Source organism: Ictidomys tridecemlineatus, chromosome 6, assembly GCF_052094955.1.
Source record: "Ictidomys tridecemlineatus isolate mIctTri1 chromosome 6, mIctTri1.hap1, whole genome shotgun sequence".
Classification (NCBI taxonomy): Eukaryota; Metazoa; Chordata; class Mammalia; order Rodentia; family Sciuridae; genus Ictidomys; species Ictidomys tridecemlineatus.
In genome coordinates this window covers 196,788,442-196,813,267 of record NC_135482.1, presented here as the reverse complement: position 1 = coordinate 196,813,267, position 24,826 = coordinate 196,788,442, and the positions used below count along the sequence as shown (strand labels likewise).

The window sequence follows — 24,826 nt, the reverse complement described above, 5'->3', positions numbered from 1 at the left end:
GAAGCCAACATGCTGCCCAGCAAGGAGGAGCCGCCACCCAGATGCACATGCCCCAGGAGGCTGAAGCACAAACCTGGCTGAGACACTGATTCTCCAAGTACCAAGTTCAACACATTGAAGCCAACATGCTGCCCAGCAAGGAAGAGCCGCCACCCAGATGCACATGCCCCAGGTGGCTAAAGCACAAACCTGGGGTGACCAGCTCTTAGATTTCAGCCACCTCCTGGCATCTCCAAGAAGGATCCAGAGTAAGAACCACCCAGAGAAGCCCCTGACCCCCACAGATGAGAGAGAAAGTAAAGCCATCCTTATCTTATTTGAATCAGTGCAGTTTCCCTGGGCCGTTGACCAGTAGTGGATCCCTGGTACAGCGTCCCCTCAGGGCCTGCTTTGGACGTGAACAGACTTTCTGTTTTGAACTGTTGCACACAGTTAGGTGCTTGTCAGGAGGCTGCAGAGAGCCAGGGATCTCGGCCCAACTGCCTGGATGGAAGCCTAGCCCTGTGACGTTGGCCATGTCACAGCCTGCTCTCTGACCTAGTGTCCTGGTCCCTACGTGGATCATGATGCTGGCTCTGCAGCACTGGCCAGCTCTGAAGACTGAAGGTGCTTAGCACAATGTCCCACACGCAGTGACCCTCAGAAGGCTGTCCTTGTACATTAGTCCTACTGCCCAGGTGGAAATTAATCATGGCACACAGGGCAGGTTCCTCAGAGTATGGGTGGAGCTTCAGCCATGCTGGACCCCTTAGGTGCTGGACTGATAGGTTCCTGTCCCACTAACTAGTGCATTGGAATCTAGGCAGGGGCAGGGGAGGGGGAGGGTCAGAAACGGAAATTTCAATCGTCATAAATTAAGATTAGAAAACCAGAGTTGAGGTTTGGCTTTTACAATTACTTCTGGGTTTGCACGTGTGTGTGGACATGTGAGAAGTTTATTTGCAAGTATGGATTTAAGGGCTATTGACAATTTACAGGAAGAGATTTCTTTTTCTTGTTTTTGTTCAGTTCTAAAATTCATGTACAAAACATTTGCAACTACTTGACGATGCTGATGGAATGGAATCAGGAAGCCCTTCCTTCTCACAGGGTGACTTTAGGGCGAGATTTGGAGTCCTACCGGCAGCTGAGGAGCTAGACTTGCCATTCCCAACCAAGCTCAGTATTTCACAAACTTGACTCTCATCTGAGCTCCCGTATGGACTCGTGCCATATTTAAGCTCTATTAGGAGGGAAACATCTGCAAATACAAAAGGCCTTCCTCTTGGATTTCTTGTTAAGGCCTGTTGGTGACTTCTAACATCTGCACCAGTACTCAAATCACTTGGCCTCTTTCTCACCGAACATCAGATACCTGTTTATTCAATGGAAAAAGGAGGAATGAGAAGCTCATGAGTCAAGAAGACCCGTGTGTCTCTGTAAGTGGTCTCCATCGGGCTCCCCCAGTGTGCTTCTTCTCAGCCTGGGAGTTGGCTCTAGCACAGGACCTGGAACACCCAAGGTGCTCCCTTAGGGGTCGGCTCACTGACCTGTCAGCCAGCTGCTTGCCTGAGGGAGGGCGGAATGGCTTTACAGCTGGCTACGAATGGGACAGAAAGGGCTTCTGCAGAGTTGTGGTATGCTGGGGAGTTCCCCCCTATTGGTGGACCACACCTGTGCACCACTGGGCATGCTCATGTGCACAATGCTGCTGCTAAAATGTCCTTCCTGAACCTTCTGTGGTTCCCTCAGAGGTTGGTCACTCTTAGGCTCTGTGTCCACAGCATCCTGCTGTCACTACTCTTATTCTGCTTATCTCCAAACCTGCTTGCCCGTTTATAGGCTCCATAAATGGGCTCATGGCACCCACTGGATTATGTGTGTTAGGTGGCTGGCTATGTTGTGCAGCGTCTTCTGTGATTCCCAGTCACATGTTTCCCAGAGGCATGTTCATGGAAGGCCTGATTTCTGTCAAATTTCAGGTGATAGAAGAAAATAAAGGGGCTTCTACTCAACATGCACGGATAAAGTGCACCTCACACATCTTGAGCAGCTGCCCTTGAACCTTGCCAACTGTGTTCCTATTGACAAGCAGGGAATTTGTTGTCATGAGAGCAGCACAAGTATGTTTCTGTAACATATATGTGTTCATTCACTATTTATTGAATGCTTTCTATGTGAGAAGTTCTGTTCTAGAATCAAGATATAAACAAGACAGCAGGGGGAAAATGAAAAGAGACAGAATGCATGTCTAAATAAAGCCACAGAGCTGAACCATTATTTTATCTGTATCTTTAGCCAGTGTTTTGTGGAGGATGGAGTTGGACAGCAACTTTCAAACAGTTTAGAGGCTGATTAAGGTGCTTTCTCCAAGGGAGCGGCCCCGGGGACCTGAAGGGAAGCTGTGGGTGGAAGTGTCCTCCCAGAACCAATCAGGGGTGAGAGCTGCAGGCGCACCCTGCCTCTGTTTCACCTGCAGCAGCGGTCACTCAGCAGGCCCTGCTCCACCACCTCATTACTGGAGCTCCGTTTCTCACTCAGGATTTAGTGCTCAGTTCACCGACCCTCACGGGTGTTGTGAACCACCTGTGACCTTGGAGCTTTGTGGCACACTCTGGTGTCCCAGGAGATGGGGCTCTGCCCCCTCTTCTTTATTCCCACATCGAACCGAACCTGTGCTGTGGGTCACTGTTGCTGCCTCTTGATTCACATGGGCCTGGAAAGCCCTGGTCACTTCTGCAAGGCCACAAACAGACTCTCATTTCCCTTGCTGTGGGAAGGATGTGCACTGTGTGGGGAGGAAGGCTGACCTGTGGGCACAGAGTGACACTCAGGAAGAGGGAGAAGCATGCTGGCTAGGAGCTCCCTCCAGGAAGAGGGAAAGTGGGCCTTGACCTTCCTTCCCTAGCCACTGTTTGCTAAGGGAAACCCCAGACTTTGGGAAAAATGGTCCTTTCACATAGTTGACATAGCTTGTTAATAGTTTGCAAAGAAGTGCTAAAATTTATTGGTCTGTGAATTGATTCATGCTTTTGAGGCACAAAGGTAGTGAAATAAAATGAGCTCTCCATACTGCTATTCTTTATTGCAACCCTGTTGATGAGGTGACAGCCTATAGGAAAGGCGTGTGCCAATAGGAACAAGACCAAACCCAAAGACAACCTGGAACAGCCTCATTACCAGTTTCTCTGCAGTCCCTGGCCTTTGTTCATCAATCATCTCCTTTCACTTTGCAGCCTCTGACTTGATTAACAGCTTTTTGTACAAAGGGAAAGAACTTGACTTTTTTTTTTTTAAACAAGGCAAACAGAATAGCCTTGGTAATCTACAAACCCTAGCTTAGGCCTTGCTCTTGTGAAACCAGGGTTCACAAAGCATTTTAAAGGGTGACTAATGTTCTCCCTACCTATTGACAGAAATGAGGAAGACTGTGACTTGTTACTAGAGGCAAAATAACCCCACAGCTCTTTGGTGGAAACATGGCATGTTTAGGATGACAGCTGTCTAGAAGGGCTTTCTGTGATGGTGGAAAGTTCTATGCCTGTGGCTATCTAGTGCTTGAAATATGGCTGTTGGCTGAGGACAGACATTTTAAAATCACAGTTAATTTTAGCAACTCTCAGATTGAATGGCTGCATGTGCCTATTGGCCACTATGTCAGCAGGCACAGGTTTAGATTGTGCTGAAATTTTTGGTACTGAAGGAAGTGTCTAAGATGACTCAGACACAAAAGTATAGTGTCCTACTCCTGTCACAAGAGCATAGATGGGACCAGAGCCACTGCAGCTTCTGGCTAATCACTTATGGGTGTAGGTATGTTTTGTGACCAGAAATCTGGAACACTGACACATTGAGAGACTTAAGTCCCTCACAGCCCTTTCTGACTTTGCAATCCTACACAACTTAACCAGCAAACGTGCTTAGGCAGCTTAATTTTTAAATTGTAAGAATATCTTTAGAGCATTTCCCAAAGTGCAGAAATGCATCTCTGTTCCCAGGAGACCCAAGACTTTCTTTTTGTGGTTGCAAAGTAATCAGTATTAGGAATTCTGTGTTGTAAGAAGGAACGTAGGACGTGGAAGGTAGAAAGGGAACTGTGTGCCTCCTCGCCCTGTCACAGGCTCCTACAACAGAGCAGAGTTGGGGAAATTTTCTAAGCAACTAATGGACATATATGAGCTGAAACCAGGTTCCAAGAAATCAAAGTGTACGTAAGCCCCTTATGGGTCTAAGGAAGGTGTCCTGGTGCCTTATGAGCAGCAGAAAGGACTTTCCACAGTTTTGCGCCTGCAGTCTTGCACCCTGCTTCCCCTGCATTCTCTTTCCCACCCCCCTCCTCCCTTTTTGGTCATTCACCTTTCATCTGCAGCTTGTGTCTCCTGAGGTCTGAGTAGGCCTTCTTAGTTGACGCTGTTTTCTGCCCACGTGGAAGACCTTACACTCCGTTTGGAGCTCAGCCTCTCCTACCTTTTCTCCTTTCCTAGTCCCTCGACTGTTGATGCCTGACCACTCCAAAACCTCAACTGCGGGGCAGGGGCCCTGTAATGAGCATGCAGCCCTCCGGCTTTGTGGGACTTCTCAAGCTACTCTGTGGCCTGCTGAGCTCGTTCACAGAGCTACCTCAGTGTGCAAGTGGGGTCGAGGCTCCACTCTGTATACACTGTGATTTTCCATCTTTCTTTGTATTTTTTCTCATACTGTCCTGAATGTTCATTTCCCACTCTCCCTACCTCACTAGTCTTAAAATCTTAGATATGATTCTTCCTCACCCACAGTGCCAAAATTTCTCTCCCCTAATTTCAGCCACTACTTTCTGAGATCTGCACTAGAAGCTCTGCACAGAGGTCTGACGGCGTAATGGTGGTGACTGTCTGTAGCACTCTCCAGGGGAGAACACTGCCGGCCTGTTCAATAGGAGCTTCCCCCTGTGTGCAGCACATTAGGGCAGCACCCGACTTCCTGGGAGGAAAGTTCTAACTCTCTCTGTCTCTCTCTGTCTAGTGGCATCAACTGGGAAGAATGTCCTCCATGACCCCTGGATGTCACATTCCAGCTCTTGCTGTTGCCGCTTTTACAGGATGCTGCAAATAGGTACCATCTCTGCTCACCACAGAGGTAGGAATTTCTCCTACACCTACACCTAGGTGTTGCTTTTACATGATTTGCACGTTAAAACAACTTTTTTCCTTGGTAGTTAAAAATTCCCCTAAATATCTGTTCTTTCTCATAGTCACTAAGGAGAAGTAGTTCAAAGAAGCCCGGATGTTCCTGTTGCTTAAGGCTTCTGTCCCATGGTCAGAAGCCAGGGCCACTTCCAGGATCCTGCATCTTGTCCCTAAGTGGAGCATATTGTTTTGCTGTGTATTTGGTTATGTTGTGTTGCTATATATTTGGTTCATCTTATTTGTTTTTAACTAAAGGAACTGTGTTTCAATTGTGTTCAGAAGCTGTTTCCTCCCGAGATCTACTCAGTCATTTCATTTAGAATCCTGCCTCCTGTCCCTGCCCTCACTTCCACTCCGGCACTAGTTATCTCTGTCTACAGCAAAGGCCTCTTGCTAAAATCCTCATGCATTCACTTGCTTACTGTGTCCACATCTGTTCTTGCTTGTGGAACGTAGGCTCCATGAAGGAAGATACCATACACGTGTGTGCAGAGAATGGGGCCCCGCCCACAGCAGATGGTCAGCCAACTGCTGTTCCTAAATGGTCTGACAAAGAGCACTTCCTGTGTTAGTCACAATTCTAAACATGAACAATTAAACCATGATTGTAGCACATGCTAATCCATGAGAGATTGGATGGACAGTACACTGCCATTACCCCTTTTTGCATAAATATTTCAAAACCATCAGTGTAAAGACTTTTCTATCAAGTCTCAGAAGTTTTTGTTTAACTTAATTTCATTGCAACTATTCTCCTCTGTGAGGTTGCTTCACTCACCACATGAAAAAGTGGGCTTAATTTTTAATTAGACTGTGAACACAGGAAAGCCCGATGCATTTTTTTAACCTTTTACTTAGTGGAAATTTACATGGAGTAGCGACCAACTTTTTGTTGGTTCTGCCTTGAGGCTGCAAACTCAATGCAGAGGTGGGGCTGGGAGTGGAGGAAATGACATGTAAGTAGCTTTTCCCTAAGAGGCTTAGAGATTGGAATAAATATTAGTTATATTTAATGATTAAAGGGCTGCTGGCAAGCCAACAATTGGATTTATTTCTATTAAAAATACATGAGGGCCACAATAACGCCGTGGGGCGCTCACAGACGGAGGTCTGTGAGCCAGGCCCGTCTTTTACGCTCACCCAGCTGACCTTCGCTGGCTGTGTCCTTGGCCGCTGAGAGGCAGGCGCTCACAGCCTCGTAGGAGGCACTCAGCCGGGTGCTGGGGTCCCTCTTTGGCTTGGGCGGAGGCTGTTTCCGTGGTGACGGGAGGCCACTGCTGTCATCCACGCTGAACACTGAGTGCAGTGATGGAGACCGGATGGATGGTCCAGCAAGAGCCTGGGCCAGGCTGTCCACCGCCATGGGGAGGGGGACCGAGCTGGAGTGGACGTGCCAGGACCCACCCTGGTCTTCAGCTCTTGGAGGAAACAGAACACAAACAGACTCAGAGAGAGGCTCGGAGGTTATTATTCAGCTGACAACAAGGAACCTGCTCAGGCTGCCCAAGGAGGGCTCCTTCCAGACAGCCATCATGCTGGGTCAGGAGGATGAGGGACAGGCTGTCCAGAGCGCCGCAGCCCACCTGCTGTGACGAATGGGCACACAGCACGGTCATCAGGCTGCTTCTTGAAATTCTCAATTCTCCCGCAAACCAGCTACTTAAGAGGCTTCCCATTCTCTATCAGGCATTCAGTGAATGAATTTTTCACAGTCTGATTCTTAAGCAAATCAAAAACCCAGAATTTCAATCTGAATGGTAATTTCTGGGAAATCCATCTTAATAGAGAGTTACTGAGGCATTGAATGGTGGGAGTTCATCATCCTCTCCCTCTGAAAAACCAGCACACACGCTACTCAAAACCCTCAAAGACCTACACTCTGGCCCCCCGCCTCTCTCTTGCCATTTAAATTCTACCAGCAATTATTTAATTATGCAATGAACTATTATTTGCCCTATGACTCCATATGGATGTCTAGTGCCAAGTGAACGGCTGGTATTCAAGAAATAGACAAATGCTTCTTCACTTAATTTTATATCAGGCAAATAAATACATCATCAAATTGAGAAATTGGGGTGATGGTTGAGTTCCAGCAGGGAAAATAACAAATATTATTCTGGAAGTCATTTAAAATTAATAGTTATCTGGTTTAAAAAGTTCCTCTGGCTTCACATGTCAATGTAATCATGTACTAGCAAGATGCCAAGGCGTGCATCTCACAAGGAGTTCCCGAGCACTTGCTTTATAATTACATCTTTCTGTGGCGGAACACCAACAGGGCTGGAATCTTCCACCAGGCAGAGCCAGCCGCCCATGTAGAAAATGAAGTCGCTGGAGATGACAGTGTGGCACTCAGTGGATAATTTGTTTTCCCTGTAACGTTTAATTACAGTTTTCCATACAAAGGGAATTTTTTCAGTATTTAATCATGGAGATATTTGAGGCTAATTAGCAAGAGACACATTGCCATCTCCTCTTTAACAAAAAATCACTTGACATAGGCAGTCATGGCAGAGGAGAGCTGCTTTCAGAGAGAAAGGAGATATTATCAAGGTCCCCAGGAAAAATGAACACCTCTCTGACCACGAATTGGAAAGTCATTCCTTTCTGCCCTCCCTGAGGGGTGCTGTGGTTCTCAGGTGTGCTGTCACCCACAGGGAGGGAACAATCACGAAGAGTCCTGGCTCTGTTTGTGTTTCTATTCCAGGCTCAATGTCCCAAGTAAACTTTTAAATGAAAAGCTTTTTTTTCTAAAGCTTTCTTTATTGGCCAAGAAAATATGATCGTTTACACAGGAAAATATAATATGTATAAGCTATTTACTGAGTTCACTATCAGAGTGGTATCTCAATTGTTTGCTAAAATTTCCAAAAATTTCTATCAGCCTTCTATATATATATATATATACATATATAAATGTACATATATGTGTGTGTATGTATATATGTTTGTGTATATATATATATATATATATATATATATATACACACACAGACATTTATATATATATATATATCACACTTGTCTAAAAATAAAAAAAAATCCAGCTATTAGTTTTTACTATTGATTTTGCTTTAAAACTTAGACCTCAAGGCAGTTTAGCGACAGAAGCACAGCAGAGGAAGCAATAGCAATTTCATATGACTACAGCATCTAGTTCCTGAAAAGAAAGCACAGGACAAGCATTTCTGGGATTGCGGGGGGTGTCCATCCTCAGGACTCCTGTGAGTCCATCACCGAGGTCACTGAAGTTGCAAACTACCTGCCTTTACCTTCTGGCTCCTTCCTCTTGCTTGCTCCTGGCAGCGGCCTTCTCTTTAGGGTACGGACCATTCATTTCCTTCCGGAGCCTGTCATTCTCCCGGGCGATGTCGGAGGCGTTCTGAATGACCAGGGCGTCGTAGGCTTGCAGTGCCCTGTCCTCTGTGTTCTGCAGAAAGCTCTTGATGGATGTGACTTCTTGCTGTTTGATGCTCATTCTCTGAAGCAGGTGTTGGCGTGCTAGAAACCCTCGTATGACTTCATAAAAGAACACACCCTGGGTCAGCGGACATAACATGAGGGAGGAAGCCCAAACACAACACAAACAAGAATCACGACTGCAAAATAAGGTACGTTTAACCCAGGAAAAGAGCTTACTAAGCATTGCCATCTCTTATTAAGAAGGATATCTGAATTCAGTAATGACCACACTCAGGGTAACCATCCTTGACCTGCCTGAGGGCCTGCAGATCAAGTAGGTAACACACCTTTTCCCACATTGTTTTTGGTGACACGAGCTGGATGCCAATGGGCAAGAACCAGCTCCAAACTCCAGAGCATTTGTGGGAGCAGCTCCTACTACACGGTTTGGGAATGTCTTGGTTTCCTTCCATGATATCAAATTATTCCAGAAACATCAAGGTGCGCGGAGTTAGTTTTTGAAATATCATGCATATTTTATTTCTAGGACCTTGATTTAACTCCTGGGGAAACCAACACAGTGGGAAGTTTCTAGAAAGATTTTTGTGGAAATAGGGGACATCCCTCCTGCTATCCAGAAAGGAAGGTGGGGGAAAAGGTGTAAAAACTGGGGAAACAGGTGAGTGAGAATGCTTTGAGATCACCCAAGAATTGAAAATAAAAATAAAGACCCCTACTACGAGGCACCCACATGTCCCAGGTGATCTATTGCATCATTTCATGCTGAAAAGAATCATTATGCCCATTTTGGACACAATGAAAATGAAATTTCCTTAGTCTCACTATTTCCTGCTGATGAAGACCACCAATGAGAGCAGACTGCCCCTGAGGCCAGTCTCTAGCCCCTCAGCTGCAGTCACAAAGATGTGATTTGTGGCTCTCCAGGGGGTACAGATCATCAAAGTCACGGGAAGCACATCTTCAATCAATAGGAGGAAGGACTCTCTGACAGTAAGCCCAGGATAGAAAGGGACAGGCCTGCCTAGGGAGCGGCTCCCGGGCCCTGAGTGTGGGCAAGACAAGCACAGAAAGGCTTCCTGTTGGGGCTGCAGGGACAGGTGAGGGCCCTGCACAGGGGCAGGCTGTGTGGCTCCAGGCAGAGTCTCTCAGTTCCTCTGTTGCCATCCCTTCTGACTCTCAGTTTCTAAGATCTGAAGGAGCTGTGGATGAAAGAGGACCACTAATTCCAGGGAAGACCCATGTGTACGGCAGACACTTCCTGTTGTCTTCTGGGGAGGCAGAGGCTTACGGAACATGAAGGAGCTTAAAACATTCCCAGGCTAGGGAGCAACACACAGGGTCAGCTGAGGATTCTGCTTTGATGCTTCCACTGGTTCAGACGGTGGAAGCTGAATGGAACTATCTTCCAGTTAGGAAAAGAAGACACGGACATGGTAAACCTTTCCTTTCTTCTCAGGTGGCAATACTAAATGTCGAGTTCCTGAGGAATGCAGCTGCACCGAGTTAATCGTAAAACCCTGATGCTGAACTAATGTAAGCAACAAACAGTGAAACAGTGAAGGGTGCCCCAGACTTTCAGGACTGTACATGAAATGAAATAAAGAAGTATTAAGCATGTCATGGGTGTAGAGAAGAGGGAGGACCTTATCTTGACCTGTTCACCTGCTCTTTCTTGTTATATTTAGAAAGAGATGGGGAGGGGTTGACTTTTGGAGAGTGAAGGTGAGAGTGTATTCCAGATGTCTCATCTCGTGCAATAAAAGGGAAGATGCTCGTGGATATGCCAGACGCCTTTGGATCTCCTGAAGTACAACTCTCCACTGGGTTCACATCCCACCTGTGAATGGACTGTCCACATCCAGAGGCCTCCACTTTCTCTTCAACTAGTGGCCTTCTAACACCCTTCAAAAATGTTATATCAGTTGCTAAAAGTCAGAATCTTTAATAATAAAGACAGTTTATGAAAATAAACTTGCCACAAATGGAATATGGTATATGTTGTCCTCCTGACAATTCCTAAATCCTGCCTCTATGACCAACCATGTTGAGGTTTTCATTTATTCTACTCATTTTCATCTATAATAAGAGGAACATACATAGAAAACTTCCAGTAGGAACAATTTGAAATTACAGTGATTAAATTTAAAACTAAAATTTATAGCTTTCTTTCCTCCAGACACTTGCAATTAAAAAAATGGAACTCCTTAGAAACTGGAAATGACTCCAGATTGTATAAATTTTGAGTAAACTTATCATCAGGAAAAAATATTGAGGGATTTAAAAATAAAAATATAAGAGATTCTAAGAGATGTAAAAATAAAAATCAATAATTAATGCTTTGCCTTTAACAGCCCATAATTTTGAAAGTGCTTTCATATCCATTATTTCATTTATGCTGCATGGAATTATGTTTATTACCCTGACACCATTTTCTAGACCACTCTCAGGTTCTATCTTTAGAAAGGTGACCAAAAAAATCGGAGTTCTTGCATTTCTTCTGGCCTGTGTCAGTTGTGTTTAGCACTAAGTAGAAGGGGCATTTCTAGTGGGTGTCCTAGTGGAAGACAGGGCAGTTATCCAAGGAGAACTTCCTGAGCATTTGGGATGCCCTCTGTGAGCTTTTAACATATTAAGTGGAACTTTCCCTATTCCTGATTCTAGCTGTGGCTGCAAATACAGATTTGGATTTAACGCCTGCAGGTGGGGCTGGGACACTAGGTTTCTAACTGACCCCCGGTGAGGTAGCAGCTGCAGGGGCTCAGAGACCATCTGGGTGGGTGCAGGGCAAATAACACCAATGGGGAGTGCCAAGGAAGAGTTCAAAACGGACCTGTGGCCCAGTGAGGGGTGACCTTACAGGGCAGATTATCATCTGCAAAGAGAAGATGCATTCTGAACTGAGGTAAGACCAGCCCCCTCCTCACTGAAGGCTTCCACTACCCCAGGCTGGACATGTGGCTTCAGACTCCCCAGAGAGCTTGTTGTATTGACAGCTCGAGTTGGGTGGACAGAGAGGTGGGCTGCAGGTCAGGAAGGGTCAGGGACAGCTGCCACTGTGGAGAGGTCTGAGCACCTGCTTCTCAGGCACAAGGGGGTTTTCAAGAAAGTGATGCTGCTGAGAGAGAGGGCTGCTGGGTACCCAGGGGCTGCGGGCTAGTGGCCCCAGGATGGGTGAAGTGCTCCTGATTATACAACGGGCCTCAGCAGGGAGAGCAGTGTGGAGTCACACTGTGTCCGGGGAAGACCTGCCCTTCCCCTGCCTGCTCTTCCTCTCAGCCGGGAGGATCCAGAGGCACCAAGTACACAGGGAGTGGGAACACACCCCCAGTATCATGGGATGTTCTGGACACACCAGGCCTGAAATGGCCAAGGGGGGTGTTTTGACCTGGATAGAGTTTTGGGGTTTGGATCATTACTTGACTGGACCTGTTGAAGGACCAGCACACAGCAGGACTTCCTATCATCAGAGATCCATGGGGCCCGTGGAAAGGTCTTCAAGGATCAGACCCAGACACATCCCACAGAGGAGCTGGGTGGGGGATTCAACTGTAAAGCTGAGGTTGGCACCCTGCCAGGCTCCGTGTTGGAACACCCGTTTCAGATAATCACAGAACCAAGTTCATTGTAAGTCCTACCAAAAGCTAGCATACAGGTTAACTTCTCCCTCCTTTGCCCCCTCTAAGCAATTAAACTATTAAACACATTAAAATTTTAAAAATTTCTACTAAGCAGAAACATTTTATAAGAGATGTGTGTTTTTTTAAATAGTCGATTAGATTTTGTTAGAAAACAAATTCTAAATAGAATGTGTCCCAAAGCTATAACAAAATAGATGCTATCGACTATTGAAGATACTATAGATATTATCCCTTCATAAAGGAAAAATGAGTAAAAAATTTCCCCAAGGCTCATGTGGAGTCTTGGAAAATGTGCCCTGGCTAGTTGGCTGATCCCAGTTCTCCAAATTGGCACATTGGTGGCCCCCACTGAGACGGCTTGGGAATGTGGCCCTTTCTCTGCAGCTAAGTGCCAGATGGAGGGTTCTTCTCATTGAAGATTCCAAGGTACAGTCTTATTGCCTGGTGCTTCTTGTAAGGGTCATTAATCCCGAACAGCTGTGATAAACAACCAGGTGTATATTCTCTCCTCCAATTGTGATTGGGGTGAAAACTGAATACAAAGTTCCACAGGAAGGTACTCAATAGAACACCAGCAGTGTCTATAAACCCTCCAGAGGAGGCAGGTAAGTAGCCAACTGGGCCACTGTGCCTCCCCGCCCCCACTGTAGCGTCGGGGACAGGTGACCTGCTGCCGTGTGGATGTGACTGACATTTAAACTCGGGTGCACCGAATGATCTTGAAAACACGGCTCAAGGGTCTGGAGAGCTGGAGTGACAGTTACCTTTCTGGCAGGTTATGATGCTCCTCTGCAGCTGCAGGCAGAGACTGTGGAGCTGGTCGGCATGCCCGTGTTTCAGGAACACCTTGCGGACGCCCACCTGAAAGGCAAGCAGGGGGAGACGCTCACCAGCGTGGAGAGGACAGTGATGGCGGGAGCGATCACAGGAGAGCAGCACGTACTGATGAGGTGGCCTGGTGCTGGCCCTGAATCCGCCTGAAGATCTCCGTTCACTGTTCCTGGGGGAGGCTCCCTGCTCCACCCAAAGCAGGGAGGCTGAGCCGCGTAGAGGAGAACAGACCCGCGAAGAGACCGAAACTAAACCTAAATCTGACACCTCGATCGTTTCATTTCAATTATTTTCCCCACTACGCCATGAATTACAATAAGTGGAATCTTTATATGTCTGCGATTATTAATTTCAGCACAGAAGTAAAAAAAAGACCCTGGAGAGCCTTGTCTGGGCACCATCTCCTGGGTTGTGTGATGGGCAAGCTCCTCCAGAATTCTAAAATAAATTTCAGCATGACATCAAATTACAGAAAGCTCTAGAAGCATCCAAGCTTGTCTGAATATACCACCATTAGCGAAGATAACTGCCACAGAAAATTCCCATAACCCAGCATGGAAAGTTGACATGCTCACAATTTTAAGACTTTTCTCGCGCCCTGTGCATCTTTCCTAGGAAACGGCACCTCTCCTGGCAGGCGCTCCCTGGACTCTGAGGCGAACGGCTTGAATAAAGGCAGAAAAGCCCCTGGGATCTAATGCAAGTGCCAGGGAGCTGGCAGGTGACCCTCTGCCCAGTGGGGAAGGGCCCTCCTGCGGGTGCTCCCAGGCACATTCTCGGCACTTGAGGCAAACACGGTCAGAGCTAGAAGACTGAAGGCTGCCCTAGAGCAGGATCTGGGCTTCACAGGGTTGATGCCTGGGCTGCACCAGTGTCAACTACACCCAGGTGTGCACGCATCTTCACACCATCAGGTCCTGAGAGGGCTTCAGAGCGTGTGCCAGGGATGCTTAACGAACCTCTTTGCTGGGAAGCAGTTGACTGCAAACCCATTCTGTCACAGCCCACCTGTCCATCTCACACTCCCCTTGGCCACAGTCTTGATATGCAGGACTGATTGACTGCCAGAGACCGTGGCCTGAGCCTGGCATCATGGGGTCTGGCTGATTATGTAGATGTGTGGGGAAAGCGCACGCTACTGGCCTATTTCAGAGCACTCTGGTTGACTAGATGTGCATCTTCCTTCAGTTTTCTTTGAACTGGCTGAAATTGGAGGCATAGGTGGGTGGCTACTGAGTGTTGTTACTTTTTTCTTCCTTGGATTGTCATTCTCTCTCCCTAATTATGTTCCATAAAATTTGTGGTCTTTTTTTTTTCCTTTTCTTTCCGACTATCAACTTATTTTGGCAGTCCACGGGAAGAACAGCTGGTCCTGGCTGTGAACTCTGCAGACAGATCTGTAGGCCAGGTGGAGGGAAGGAGCAAGCATATCACTCTGCCCATCACTGACGGTGGCAAACTGAGTCCCCAGGCAAAATGCATACAAACCTGGGTTCCAATATGAAACTCCAAAAGCATGAGCCGGCAACACTGCATGCTATGTGACGGACATGTTCTCCCCGAGTTATAAAAATAAATTCTGGCATAACATCAAATGGGTTTCTATGGAAAGCTCTAGAAGCATCTGAACTTGTCTGAATGTACTACCATTGATGAAGATAACGGCAACAGAGAATTCCTAAAAGCCAGCATGGTGAGCTACATCCATTCGACTGATTGCACTAGAAGGAGGTGACTAGAAGGAGGTGAAGGAGGTGACGTGGAACCCGCTCCTTAGTTAAGTGGAGACCCTTGCAGGAGGGCCGCTGGACAAAATGACTAAGGTTTCTCCAGGGGGCATCTCTAGCAGCCACTCAGAAAACCAAACTAGGTTCAGATCAAACATTGTGCAGGCCCGGGTGCCAAGCAGGGGTGGGGGAGAGGGAGGCTTGCCCTCAGGAGCTCCCAGTTTCTTGAGGAGGGCTGGCAGGGAGAAGCTCCAGCCATAATACAAGCCCAGTACGATGCCTGAATCACGTCCAGGCAGCACAGCATTTCAGAGGGGTCGTGGTCAAGATGTGGGCAGCTAGGATTCTCAGAGAACTACGCTTAATAAGTGGGAATTCTCCAGGGCACCTTGGGAAGGCAGAGAAGATGCATGTGACACACAGGAAGGAACAGTGGAAGGCAGGACCTCAGCAGGACAATGGTCCGGGCATGGCTGTGTGGACAGTAAGGAGGGACAAGGCCACCCCTGGGGGCAGTCCAGGAAAAATGTGGAGAATTTCCTTGTGGGCAATCAGGATATGCTGGAAGATTTAAGGAAGATCGGGTCTGAATTTTACAAAAAAAAAAATAAATAAATTGATAAAGTTCTGAGACTCTGGAGAATGGACGGGGCCGAGCTTCAGGAGGCTTGTGGCCAGGCACAAGGTGGCCCGTGAGTGGTATGGACGTGGAAGTCCACACTGCAGGCTGCTCCTGCCGGCCCTCAGGGTGGGCACTCCTGTCCCTCAGCAGGCTCCACGCTCCTCTGCTGGGCTCTGCTGCCTTCCACAGGTGTCCCGAGCGTCTGTGAGGGATCACCCACCTCTCCTATCATAGGCAGGTGTAAGACCCCATGAGAAGATTAGATACATTTACAGCCCCGCAGATCAGGACCTGTGTCTGAAATGCACCAGGCATAGGGAGTGGGAAGGGTGGATTCAGATTGGGCAGGGGGAGAAATAGAAGAGGAATCACAAAGGTTTTGCCTGAGATGAGTCAGAGAGGGCTGACAATACCACCTGGGATGAAAACACGGGACAGGGAAGCTGCACTCTTAACCAGACCCGGAGTGTGCCAGCAACGCAGCCTGGGTGGTGGAAGGCCGTCGGTAGCAGGGGAGAGAAGGAGAGGGGTGTGACGAAGGCCCAGCAGCGCCACAGCCAGAGATCACAGCGGGCACCAGCTGGCCCCTTCTCCTCTAAGGAAAAGGAAGTGAGAAAAAGTGAATCCGCACAATAGAGCATTTCCAGGAAAGAGCCAGTTTGGGTCAGAGGAGGCAACTGTGGTAGGAGGCGGCCCAGTGGAGAAGAGGCCCTGGACTTTCCCACAGGGTCAGAGCTTTCCCAGCATCTGTGGTGGGAAGTGGGAAGTGGACGCAGGTGGTGCCCCAGGTGGATCTACATGGCTATAGAGCTGGGGTCCCGCTGGGTATCAGCAGGAGGAAGGTAGGTGAGTGCCAGGGAGGGGCAGCAGGGAGGGTAGCCCTGCGCCCAGAGCTCCTGCGGGCTTCAGGTGTCCTTGTGCCCATTCAGATCTGCCCTGCTGAGGCGAGGGATCCTGGGTGAAGAGAGGAGGCTACCATTGAATTCAGGTGGCTGTTAAAAAATCCTCATCCACTAGTTGAGCTCACGTTGCAGATACCCCATGAGCCACTTTGCTTTATAGTCTTCTGCACTCTATAATTTGTGGATTGGCAAATATTTGGAGATGCTCTTTGAGGTGTTTCTTCTCTCTTAGGAGGAGGAATTAGCAATTGATGAGTATTTTTGAGTTTGTTTTTCAGAAACCCTTCTGAACTTGGTCGTGTACTTGCACTGATGCTTGTGATGAATGAAGACACAGGAGAGTGAACCTCCTGTCTGACCACGTCCTAGGGTGCTACAGGGAATCTCGAACGTCAAGGTCATCCTAACCAGACCAGCCCAAGGGTTCGGGTTTGGATGCATGCTAATGAGAAAGGACGCTTCTCATCAACCAGGGAAGAGGGGAGGAGATGCTCTCCACCAAGACTGTGTGCACTCTGGGGCAGAGCGTTCTTATCTGAGATCCAAGTGTAAATGTCGCTTCGACCCAGGGAAGAGCAAGCCATCTGTGAATCACAGACATAGCTATTTCATTAGAAACCATTAGGACTTTTTTTTTAAGTGACAGATTTTAAAGGATTAAACAAAATTGTCATTGATGACTTCCAAAGCTCCAACTATTGCTACAGTTTTCAGGGATTTTAAGTAGGTGTAGGCTGTGGAAGCAGACAAATGTAGGCGCAGGGTTGATAGGGTGTGGGTGGACGGGGGCTGTGTTAGCAGAGAGAGATCAAGGGATCCTGTGAAGCACTTCTTCCTCTTCTTTTTTTTTAAGGACAATTTTTAAGAGTACAGTGTGTTTCTGGCAGTACCTTTTGAACAGCATTTCCAAAGAAAAATTATAGCTATTATTCTTTGATAGTTTATATGATGCACAGTTTTCTCTGCCTTAATGAAATTGGGGGAAAATGACTAATGTAGAAATAATCTAACATATTGTTAGTACAGAAAAGTACTGTCAGCCCTCATTGTGTTATACCCGTGAAGTCTTCCAGATATATGATGACACGTATATTATCTGAATCCTACATTTGACTTCATTTGGCACATTTGCTTGCTGTTCCTAAAGACTACAATGAGTAATTGTCTCCCTTGTTGGTGAGCTGAGGAAGCCAGCTTGGGTCATGTGGCTCTGCTTGGACCAAAGAAGGCTGCACCCAAAGGACAGAAAGTTTTAGTTTAGTTACTTTTTTTCAAAAAAGTATGTTTTATTTTTTTGAAAAAAAGTAACTAAAAATTATTTTGAAATGATGGTAAAATTTCTCCGAAGGAACTATGCCCTCGGAGGAGACAAAAGGACTTAGCACCCACAAAGGGGATCAAAGAAAGAGGGTGCCCACACCCCAGACAGTCTCGGGTCTTGGAGGGCACCTGGCTGCCTCTGTGCTAAGGAAGAAGGAAGGTGATGTAGAGAAGGTGTTCACACAGCACGCCAGGGCCCGACGGGAGGTTCATGGGGACTCCCAGAGGAAAACGGGGTATTCTTGATACTGGACCGTCTCCAACTGCAACATGCATGGTGATCTCCCGGGGTCTTGTTTACCTACAGGCTCATGCAGTAGGTTGGGACTCCACTCCGAATTCTGTTTCCCACAAATGATGACGCTGTGACTCTGGTCTGCAGACCATGCTGCAGGGTCACTCTCTTCTCTTGAAGCTCGCCTCCTGTGACAAGCTCTGGGTCCCCTCTTCTGTGTCTGCCGCCTGTGTCCAGCATTTGTCCCAGGTGCCTACATTTTTTTGCTCCATACTGAAATGTTAGCCATCCTCAGGGTTTTCCCTGAGATCCTCCTCTTACTTCCCTGGATGAGCCCATTATTCTAAAAACTTTTGCAACAAAACACTCGTAAGTCTATAGGCCCATCTAATTCCTGGGCCCAGCCCTGTGCAACAAACTCATCTCCTACTGCACACGCTGACTTCAGCATTTGTCGGCCGGGGCCTCCTGTGTTTTCCTCTTCCTGCCAATAGGATTCTTGTCCTGTATTCCTGCCCCAGTGATGGAGAGGACCATCTCCCTGGACGCTCCTCATGCACCTCAGTCCCAAGATATTGACCAGTACCACTTCTCCTCACAGCTCTCCGCCCATCCCTGCCGGCAGCTCCTTTTCTGGGCTAGTGGAGACATTGCCACTCAGCACTCAGCCAGGACCTGGAGTGTCGTACCAGTCTGTGGTACGACATAAGTCATAATTCTACTGATATTTCCAGCTCCTGGAATTGCTTTAGGGCTTCATGGATTCCACCTTAAACTATCTTTAGGGTGACCTTTCTAAACATTTACTGCATTATGTTATTTCCATTTTCCTAAAATTTAGATGTGTTAAAGTGAAAGAAATTAAAATAAATGTATTAATAAGATGGAGAAGGAAGAATTTCAAAATGATTTGTTATAACTTTTAGGATTCTGTTCTGACACCTTTGAAATAGCTATTAGACTCTCTATGCTATGGTCCATTGAGGCCCCCCTTTTCATTCTCCTCCCCTCTCCTATCCCTTTCTCCCTCTTTCTCTCTCCCCTACCCTTTTTCTTTCTTTTAACTGTGCAAGTATACTTAACATGAGATCGACCCTCTTAACAAACTTGTAAGTGCACAGTGCTGTACAGCAGGTATCTAGAACTCACTGAGTACACCTGGGCTCACCTATGCTCAGAATTCATCACACGGGAATCCGTTTTTTCCTCTGGATCCACATACACCATTTCTCTTTCCTTCAGTTCCTGTCTCTGCTCCTGTCTACTGGGTAAGCCCCTGTTCATCCTTTAAAGCCCACATGACTTAGTGAACTCTCAGCTCCGTTTGTACCTTGTAATAATAAATTCATTTCATTTGGGTCACTAATGTACCTTGTATATATATCTCTGTTAACCGAATCTTGGTGTTGGAATTACTTGTATACCTGTTCTATATTCAACTTAAATATGAGATATTTATGCCAAAGAACTATGTTGAAAACATAAAGGTCACGATTTAGATATATTAAAGTGAAAGAAATTAAAATAAATGTATTAATAAGATGGAGAAGGAAGAATTTAAAAAAGAGTGATTCTAGTAGACACTAGCTATATCACTCAGATATTTAAAAAGTTGTTCATTTAAAATAAATCTTAATCAATTTAAATCTTCTAAAACTGTTTGACTAATTTTATTAAAATGCATCTAATGTGATTCAATAAGCAAAGCTGTTAAATTTCACATTTCATAATTTCAAATTTCTAGTACGTCTGGCCTATAGGATTATTGTAGACCCAAGTCCAGAACTTAACTCATTTTTTCTCTGTTCTTCACCTGTCCTTGACTCACCTTGAACAATGTTCCCAATTTACTAATCTTCTAGAAATTGTGATGATTGTGTTTGGCCTGCAGGCTGCAAGGCATGCTTCTCAGGTCCGCCCTTAGAACCCTTCATAACATGGTCTTCGCAGATCTCCGAAGAGGGGCTTCCCTCGGCTCCACTTTCTGTCATCCAGATTCCTGCTCAGTCTTGCAGCGGAGCACCAGTGGAGGGCTCCTCCTGCAGTGCTCCAGGGCCCACACCAGGTGCAGCGGAGTGCTGGCCCCATGCTTCATGCCGTGGTGGAGTTACGCTAGATGGCCTCCCTGGGTGCTTGCACTATTGGAATGTACTATTAATACAGATTGGATTTTAATGAGAATCATCTCATTGTGAATACTGTTTCTTTGCTGCCAACAAAACACTTTATTTTCATTATTACTAGTCAGAAATTCATCTAAATATCTTTATCTCCCTTACTCTGCAAACCTGAGCATCCCTGTGGCAAATGCTTTGAGTGTGACAGGACACACCGGGTCACAGCTGCATCAAAGTGGTCAAAGTCTCGCTGCAGCATTAGCATTCGAGAAGGATGCCCCTGCACCTCTCAAAGTGCCCTGCCTGTGGAAATCTGCTCCCAGCCTCCAAGAAGCAGCTGAACAGTGCACTCTCCTTTCCAGCGCCGTGAGCTTTCTCCCAGAGCCGTTTCCTTCCTGCTGATCTGAGATGCCACTGTGCTCTTTCAAGCACTGTTCCTTCCATTTTTACCACACAAGCAGCTTCTGTGCCTGTCAGGTCATCTCTTCCCAAGACAAGCACACCACCAAACCCAGCGTGGCCGTGTGTTCCATGTACAGGACTCTGCCCAAGTTCCAGCCATTCCTGGCCCTTCCTCACACAGGTGCATTTACTGAGGCTTTTCCTGATTTTCCTGGTCTCACGTTTGTCCATCTGTCATCCTTCATCTCTCGGCACTGTACATCCATCCATCCATCCATTAATTCATTCATTCATAATTCAAATGTCTGGCTGTGCCAGCCTCTAGGAACCCAGGGACAAGCGGAACATGGTGCACATTGCAAGAACCAGGTAAAGCATGCATCCAACCAAGACTCTCTAAGCCGCATTCCCATTTCCCCCACCCGAGGCCTCCGTTCACTGAATTTCCAGGGGTGCCCACTGCCCCGTCCATTTTGCTGTGATCACAGCAGGTCACATTTTCATGGTAGCCCTGAAAACCTAGGAAAAGGAAATGTTTGTGCAGCCTGGTTCTGAAATGTCTGAATGTACTTTTAAACATCCTCAAAGGATACATTTATACTAAAATGCAAGTTCTTTTTGTTATAAATAGACTATTCTTGAAGTTTAACTTCAACACAGAGAAGATAATTACAGCCACACACATCTCATAGAGTACTGTATCTTCTGGTATTTGAAGAAAGTGGTTTGGCTTGAATTACATATAATTATAGGTTCGGAAAAATTAATTACTCTCACCTCGAACAGTGTGGCCTGCACAGCAGGCAGGGGTGAGTAAAAGCCCTTGTTTGAGCTTGTTGAATCAGTCACTGTGCCATTCTATATTACCTCATTAATTATGGGAATCGTATCGATGGTGGTCAAGAGGGTTTAAAACTCCCTGTTCCCAAAGACGCATTATAAAAAGCAAACCAAAGCCACACCTCAACGGGACCATGAGCTTCAGAGTCAGAGGACGATGCACGTGATGAACTAAAGGATTCATTTACAGGGCACTCTTAATCTTTATCGCCAACCAAATGGCCCCAATAATGTCAATAATTACTACCTGACCTGTGGAAGGGTACCTACAGGGGATTAGGGCGGATAACATAAGTGCAGCTGCCTGCTCACGGGGCCAGCATCTGCACCCAGGTCACCTCCTGCCCTGGCACCCACCGTGCTCTGGTGGCTTGGCTTTCCATGTTTGCTTTCCTTCTAAACCAGAAGGCCTGGGCACTTCGCCCTGGTGTCTGACCTTCATGGCTTGTCCTCAGGCACATTTTTAGATACTCAGAATTCCTTAAATGACTTGCCGATTTTCCAAACCCGCGTCTGGTGGTGCGACTGCGTTTGATTTGAAACACGCCATCCATCTTGGTGAGCTCTCTTTCGCTTTCCATCCTGGAAAGGCTGAGTCTTTTCCATCATTCACAATTTCGACGCGATTTTTTTCAGCAAATTCCTTTTTGTTAGGAAAAGCTTGAGTATGTTCCTAACCTGCACTAACATTTTGGTTTGAAAAGAGACACTGCTGTTGGAGTCACTGACATTTAACAATTGTGCTTACTAAGGGTCATCAGCAGTGCTGTCCCCTCCCCTCCCTGCCTCCGCTGCCACCTCCGCTCTCCCCACCTCTGCTCTCTCTTGCAGTCAGCCAACTGGCTTCCTGGCCCAATTCTTATTTAAATATCAGCCTGCTCAAAGCATAAACCAGGTCCTGCACTGTCCTCCGTAGCTCCCCAGGGAACTGCAAAGGGAACTTGGTCTCACCAAGTCCCCTGCTGCCCCTAACATATTCTCAGTGGTGCTTCTGCCCCAGTGGATGAACTGGGTCTTGATGGGCAAGATACCTGAGCTCTTATAAGACTTTTAGAGCATAAGAAGGGATCAAAAATACTTGTAAAAAAATGAACCTGGAATTGGGGAAAGTACAGAGGGGATGGGATTGATGGGCATAAGAGGAACAGCGTTTTTGAGTTGTGAAGAGCTGCTTGCTGCCCAGTAGGATGGATGTTTGAAAGACCAATTATTGTAATAGCCAAGGTAATTTTGCCTCCCCAGAATTAAATTCTTTAGTAAGTCTCTCATTAATTTTTCTCCTTTGCAGGACAATTAGTAGAAAAACAAGGGCTGAGAATCTCTGCTCTCCAGCATTGTTCCTCCCACCACACCAGGTTCTCTGGACTGCAGCCACCCAGTTCCCTGTGAATGCCTGCCCCTCCCCTGTCCCAGCACCAATCTAAATTGATCTGCCACCATGTGTCCCTGCTGCTTCCCGTCTGTGTGGATCCTCATCTGGGTTTGCTTATTTTCCCTTCCCCCCACGCCCCACTGGGCTGTAAGGCATCATAATCGCCAAGTGTAACTTCAGAAACATAAAGGCACTCAATAAATGCTGCTGGATCAGTGGGTGAGTCTGGAGGAGAAGAGATTAGATGGATTTCTAAGAGATGAAACTTGGATTACGCAGTGCCACAGTTTTTATTTAGCAATTACTTAGTGCCAGATAGTATTCTAAGCCTTTTGCATAATGAAGCTGAGATGAAAGCTACAAAGTTACTTTAGAGGAAGAAACTGTCACACGTCACCCAAACTTGACTGCAGATGCCTTCATTTCCAAAGGGAAAGTGTGATCCCAAGCAGGAGGTTTGCTCATGCATGCATTCATTCAACAAGTACTGGTTGACTGCCTAACATGTGCCAGACTCCAGGGGTCGTGACAGAGAAGGACATGCTCACACACATGAAAATGTATGAGATCTGTCCTCACAAGATCTGGGTGAAAAGGGAGAGAGATGGGTGACCTGGGTTACATGCATGTAATATGATTTTTAAAAGCTGAGGAGCGAACACACCAAACTTCCTTCGGTAGTTTAGCTCCGAGAAGTTTGTGTTTTCTTCTTTAATTTTTTTCTATTTTTAAAATTTCTTATTAAGAATAAATACCATTTTTCTAAAAAAAATGTGTTGATATATCTGTGCATGGTATGTGTTCAGTATAAGCAAGAAAAGAAATTAAAATATATGCATACATGGCAATTTCAGTTAGAACATACATCATTTCACGAGATACCCTTACACCCCTAATGTTTACTTTTTCGACATTGATAATTCCAGAAAAAGAAGGAATGAGGGAAAGGATGATTTCATGGGCTATTTTCTGGCTTTATTTCAGTTGATTTATGGAGTGCTCCCGGAGTAATAAAATAAATTTATTGTTCTAATAAGAGCCAGGGCCCCAACACAAGTGTCTCCTCTCAGAAGGTGCAGAAGAGCAGGGGTGGTTAACACTGCAGACGCCTTTGCTGCTACTTTTATTATCTTTTCTCTACTGTACTACTTTAGACTAATGAAATAATAAATCCTTCCTCCAGCTGATTTTATTTAAGGTTATGGTAAAATGTTAATCTTGTACTTCTCAGCACCGTGCGAGCAAATCCTTTAAAGATGGTGTATTTTACCTTGACACATAATGAAATCTAGACCGTCCCATGAGAGTACAGGAAGACAGTGACGATGATGATCATCGTTAGTGAACCGATTCGCATAGGAAAAGTGGATCTCATTAAAACGCGGGCTGGTGGCGGTGAGTGCCTGTGGTTGCCTCTTTAGGTCCGTCTCTCACACTGTGCGGCTGCACACGGGGATCGACCATGGGGGCCGCTGGGGTGCAGAAGTCCTGCTTCCATCTCTTAATCCAAGTGTGTCCTCAGAAGCATCCCTGGGTCTGACTCATCCTTCAGTGACAATCATGATATCCAGGGTGGACTCTGAACTGTCCCTCTGCCACCTCTGGCAGATGTCAGGGGCACCTGCCTCACAGGGGCTGCACAGGATGTCCCTTTGCCTGTCCACAGTTCCCTCCCCAGGGAGTGGTAGGAACCCACTTGTAACCTCAATGGCAAGTGTCCCCCTGACTCTCCTTCCCATCTGAGCTACCCCACCTCCCCCTGCGCTCGCTCGCAGCCCTGTTCTGAGCGGCACCCCTGGCAGCGCAGGAACCCGCTCTGACAGATTTGTTTCTCTATCCGTCATCCTCCAGATGGCTGGGAAATGAATATAGCATTCAAATAACCACACAGCAGAAACCGTCCTGTAACCAGTCGATGCACAGAAAATGTGTGAAAATCAGATTATACCACTTATTTTTCCACTAAGAATGAGTCTCAAAGGTTTTCATTTTACATAAATGACATAACATGCACAACAAGCATGCTCCACACGCACCCGGAGCCCGCTGAGCACCTTTCTGCTGCTCGGGGCCGGAGGGGCAGAAAGCCCCGGATTAAAGACCAGGGATCCAGAGGGAAGACTCTCAAAGCCACTTGAAATAGCCTTGAATTAAAAATACGTCTATGTAGATAAATAAGATCTGATGACGACGATGATAAAACAAACAGTAGATGTTAACAAATAGCGGCTTAACTGTTTCCAAACTATGACT

The 24,826-nt window shown here is 46.6% G+C and overlaps 1 protein-coding gene and 1 long non-coding RNA gene across 5 annotated transcripts in view; one reads left to right on the top strand and one right to left on the bottom strand.

Moving 5' to 3' along the window:
• The window catches only part of Myo16 (myosin XVI), a 524,759-nt gene that overhangs the window by 61,094 nt on the left and 438,839 nt on the right, over positions 1-24,826 (bottom strand). For 3 of the 4 annotated variants that reach the window (XM_078016333.1, XM_078016334.1, XM_078016331.1), the window contains exons 29-31: positions 12,970-13,066; positions 8,417-8,663; positions 6,285-6,562 (exon numbers count right to left, since the gene is read on the bottom strand). In XM_078016333.1, coding sequence (XP_077872459.1) covers positions 6,285-6,562; positions 8,417-8,663; positions 12,970-13,066 — 622 coding nt within the window. The remainder of the gene's footprint in view (positions 1-6,284; positions 6,563-8,416; positions 8,664-12,969; positions 13,067-24,826) is intronic. The other variant, XM_078016332.1, reaches the window with a different exon arrangement.
• LOC144365219 (uncharacterized) lies at positions 8,593-10,538 on the top strand. The gene is made up of 2 exons (XR_013423526.1): positions 8,593-8,755; positions 10,024-10,538. It is a non-coding gene; the product is annotated as an uncharacterized LOC144365219 (long non-coding RNA).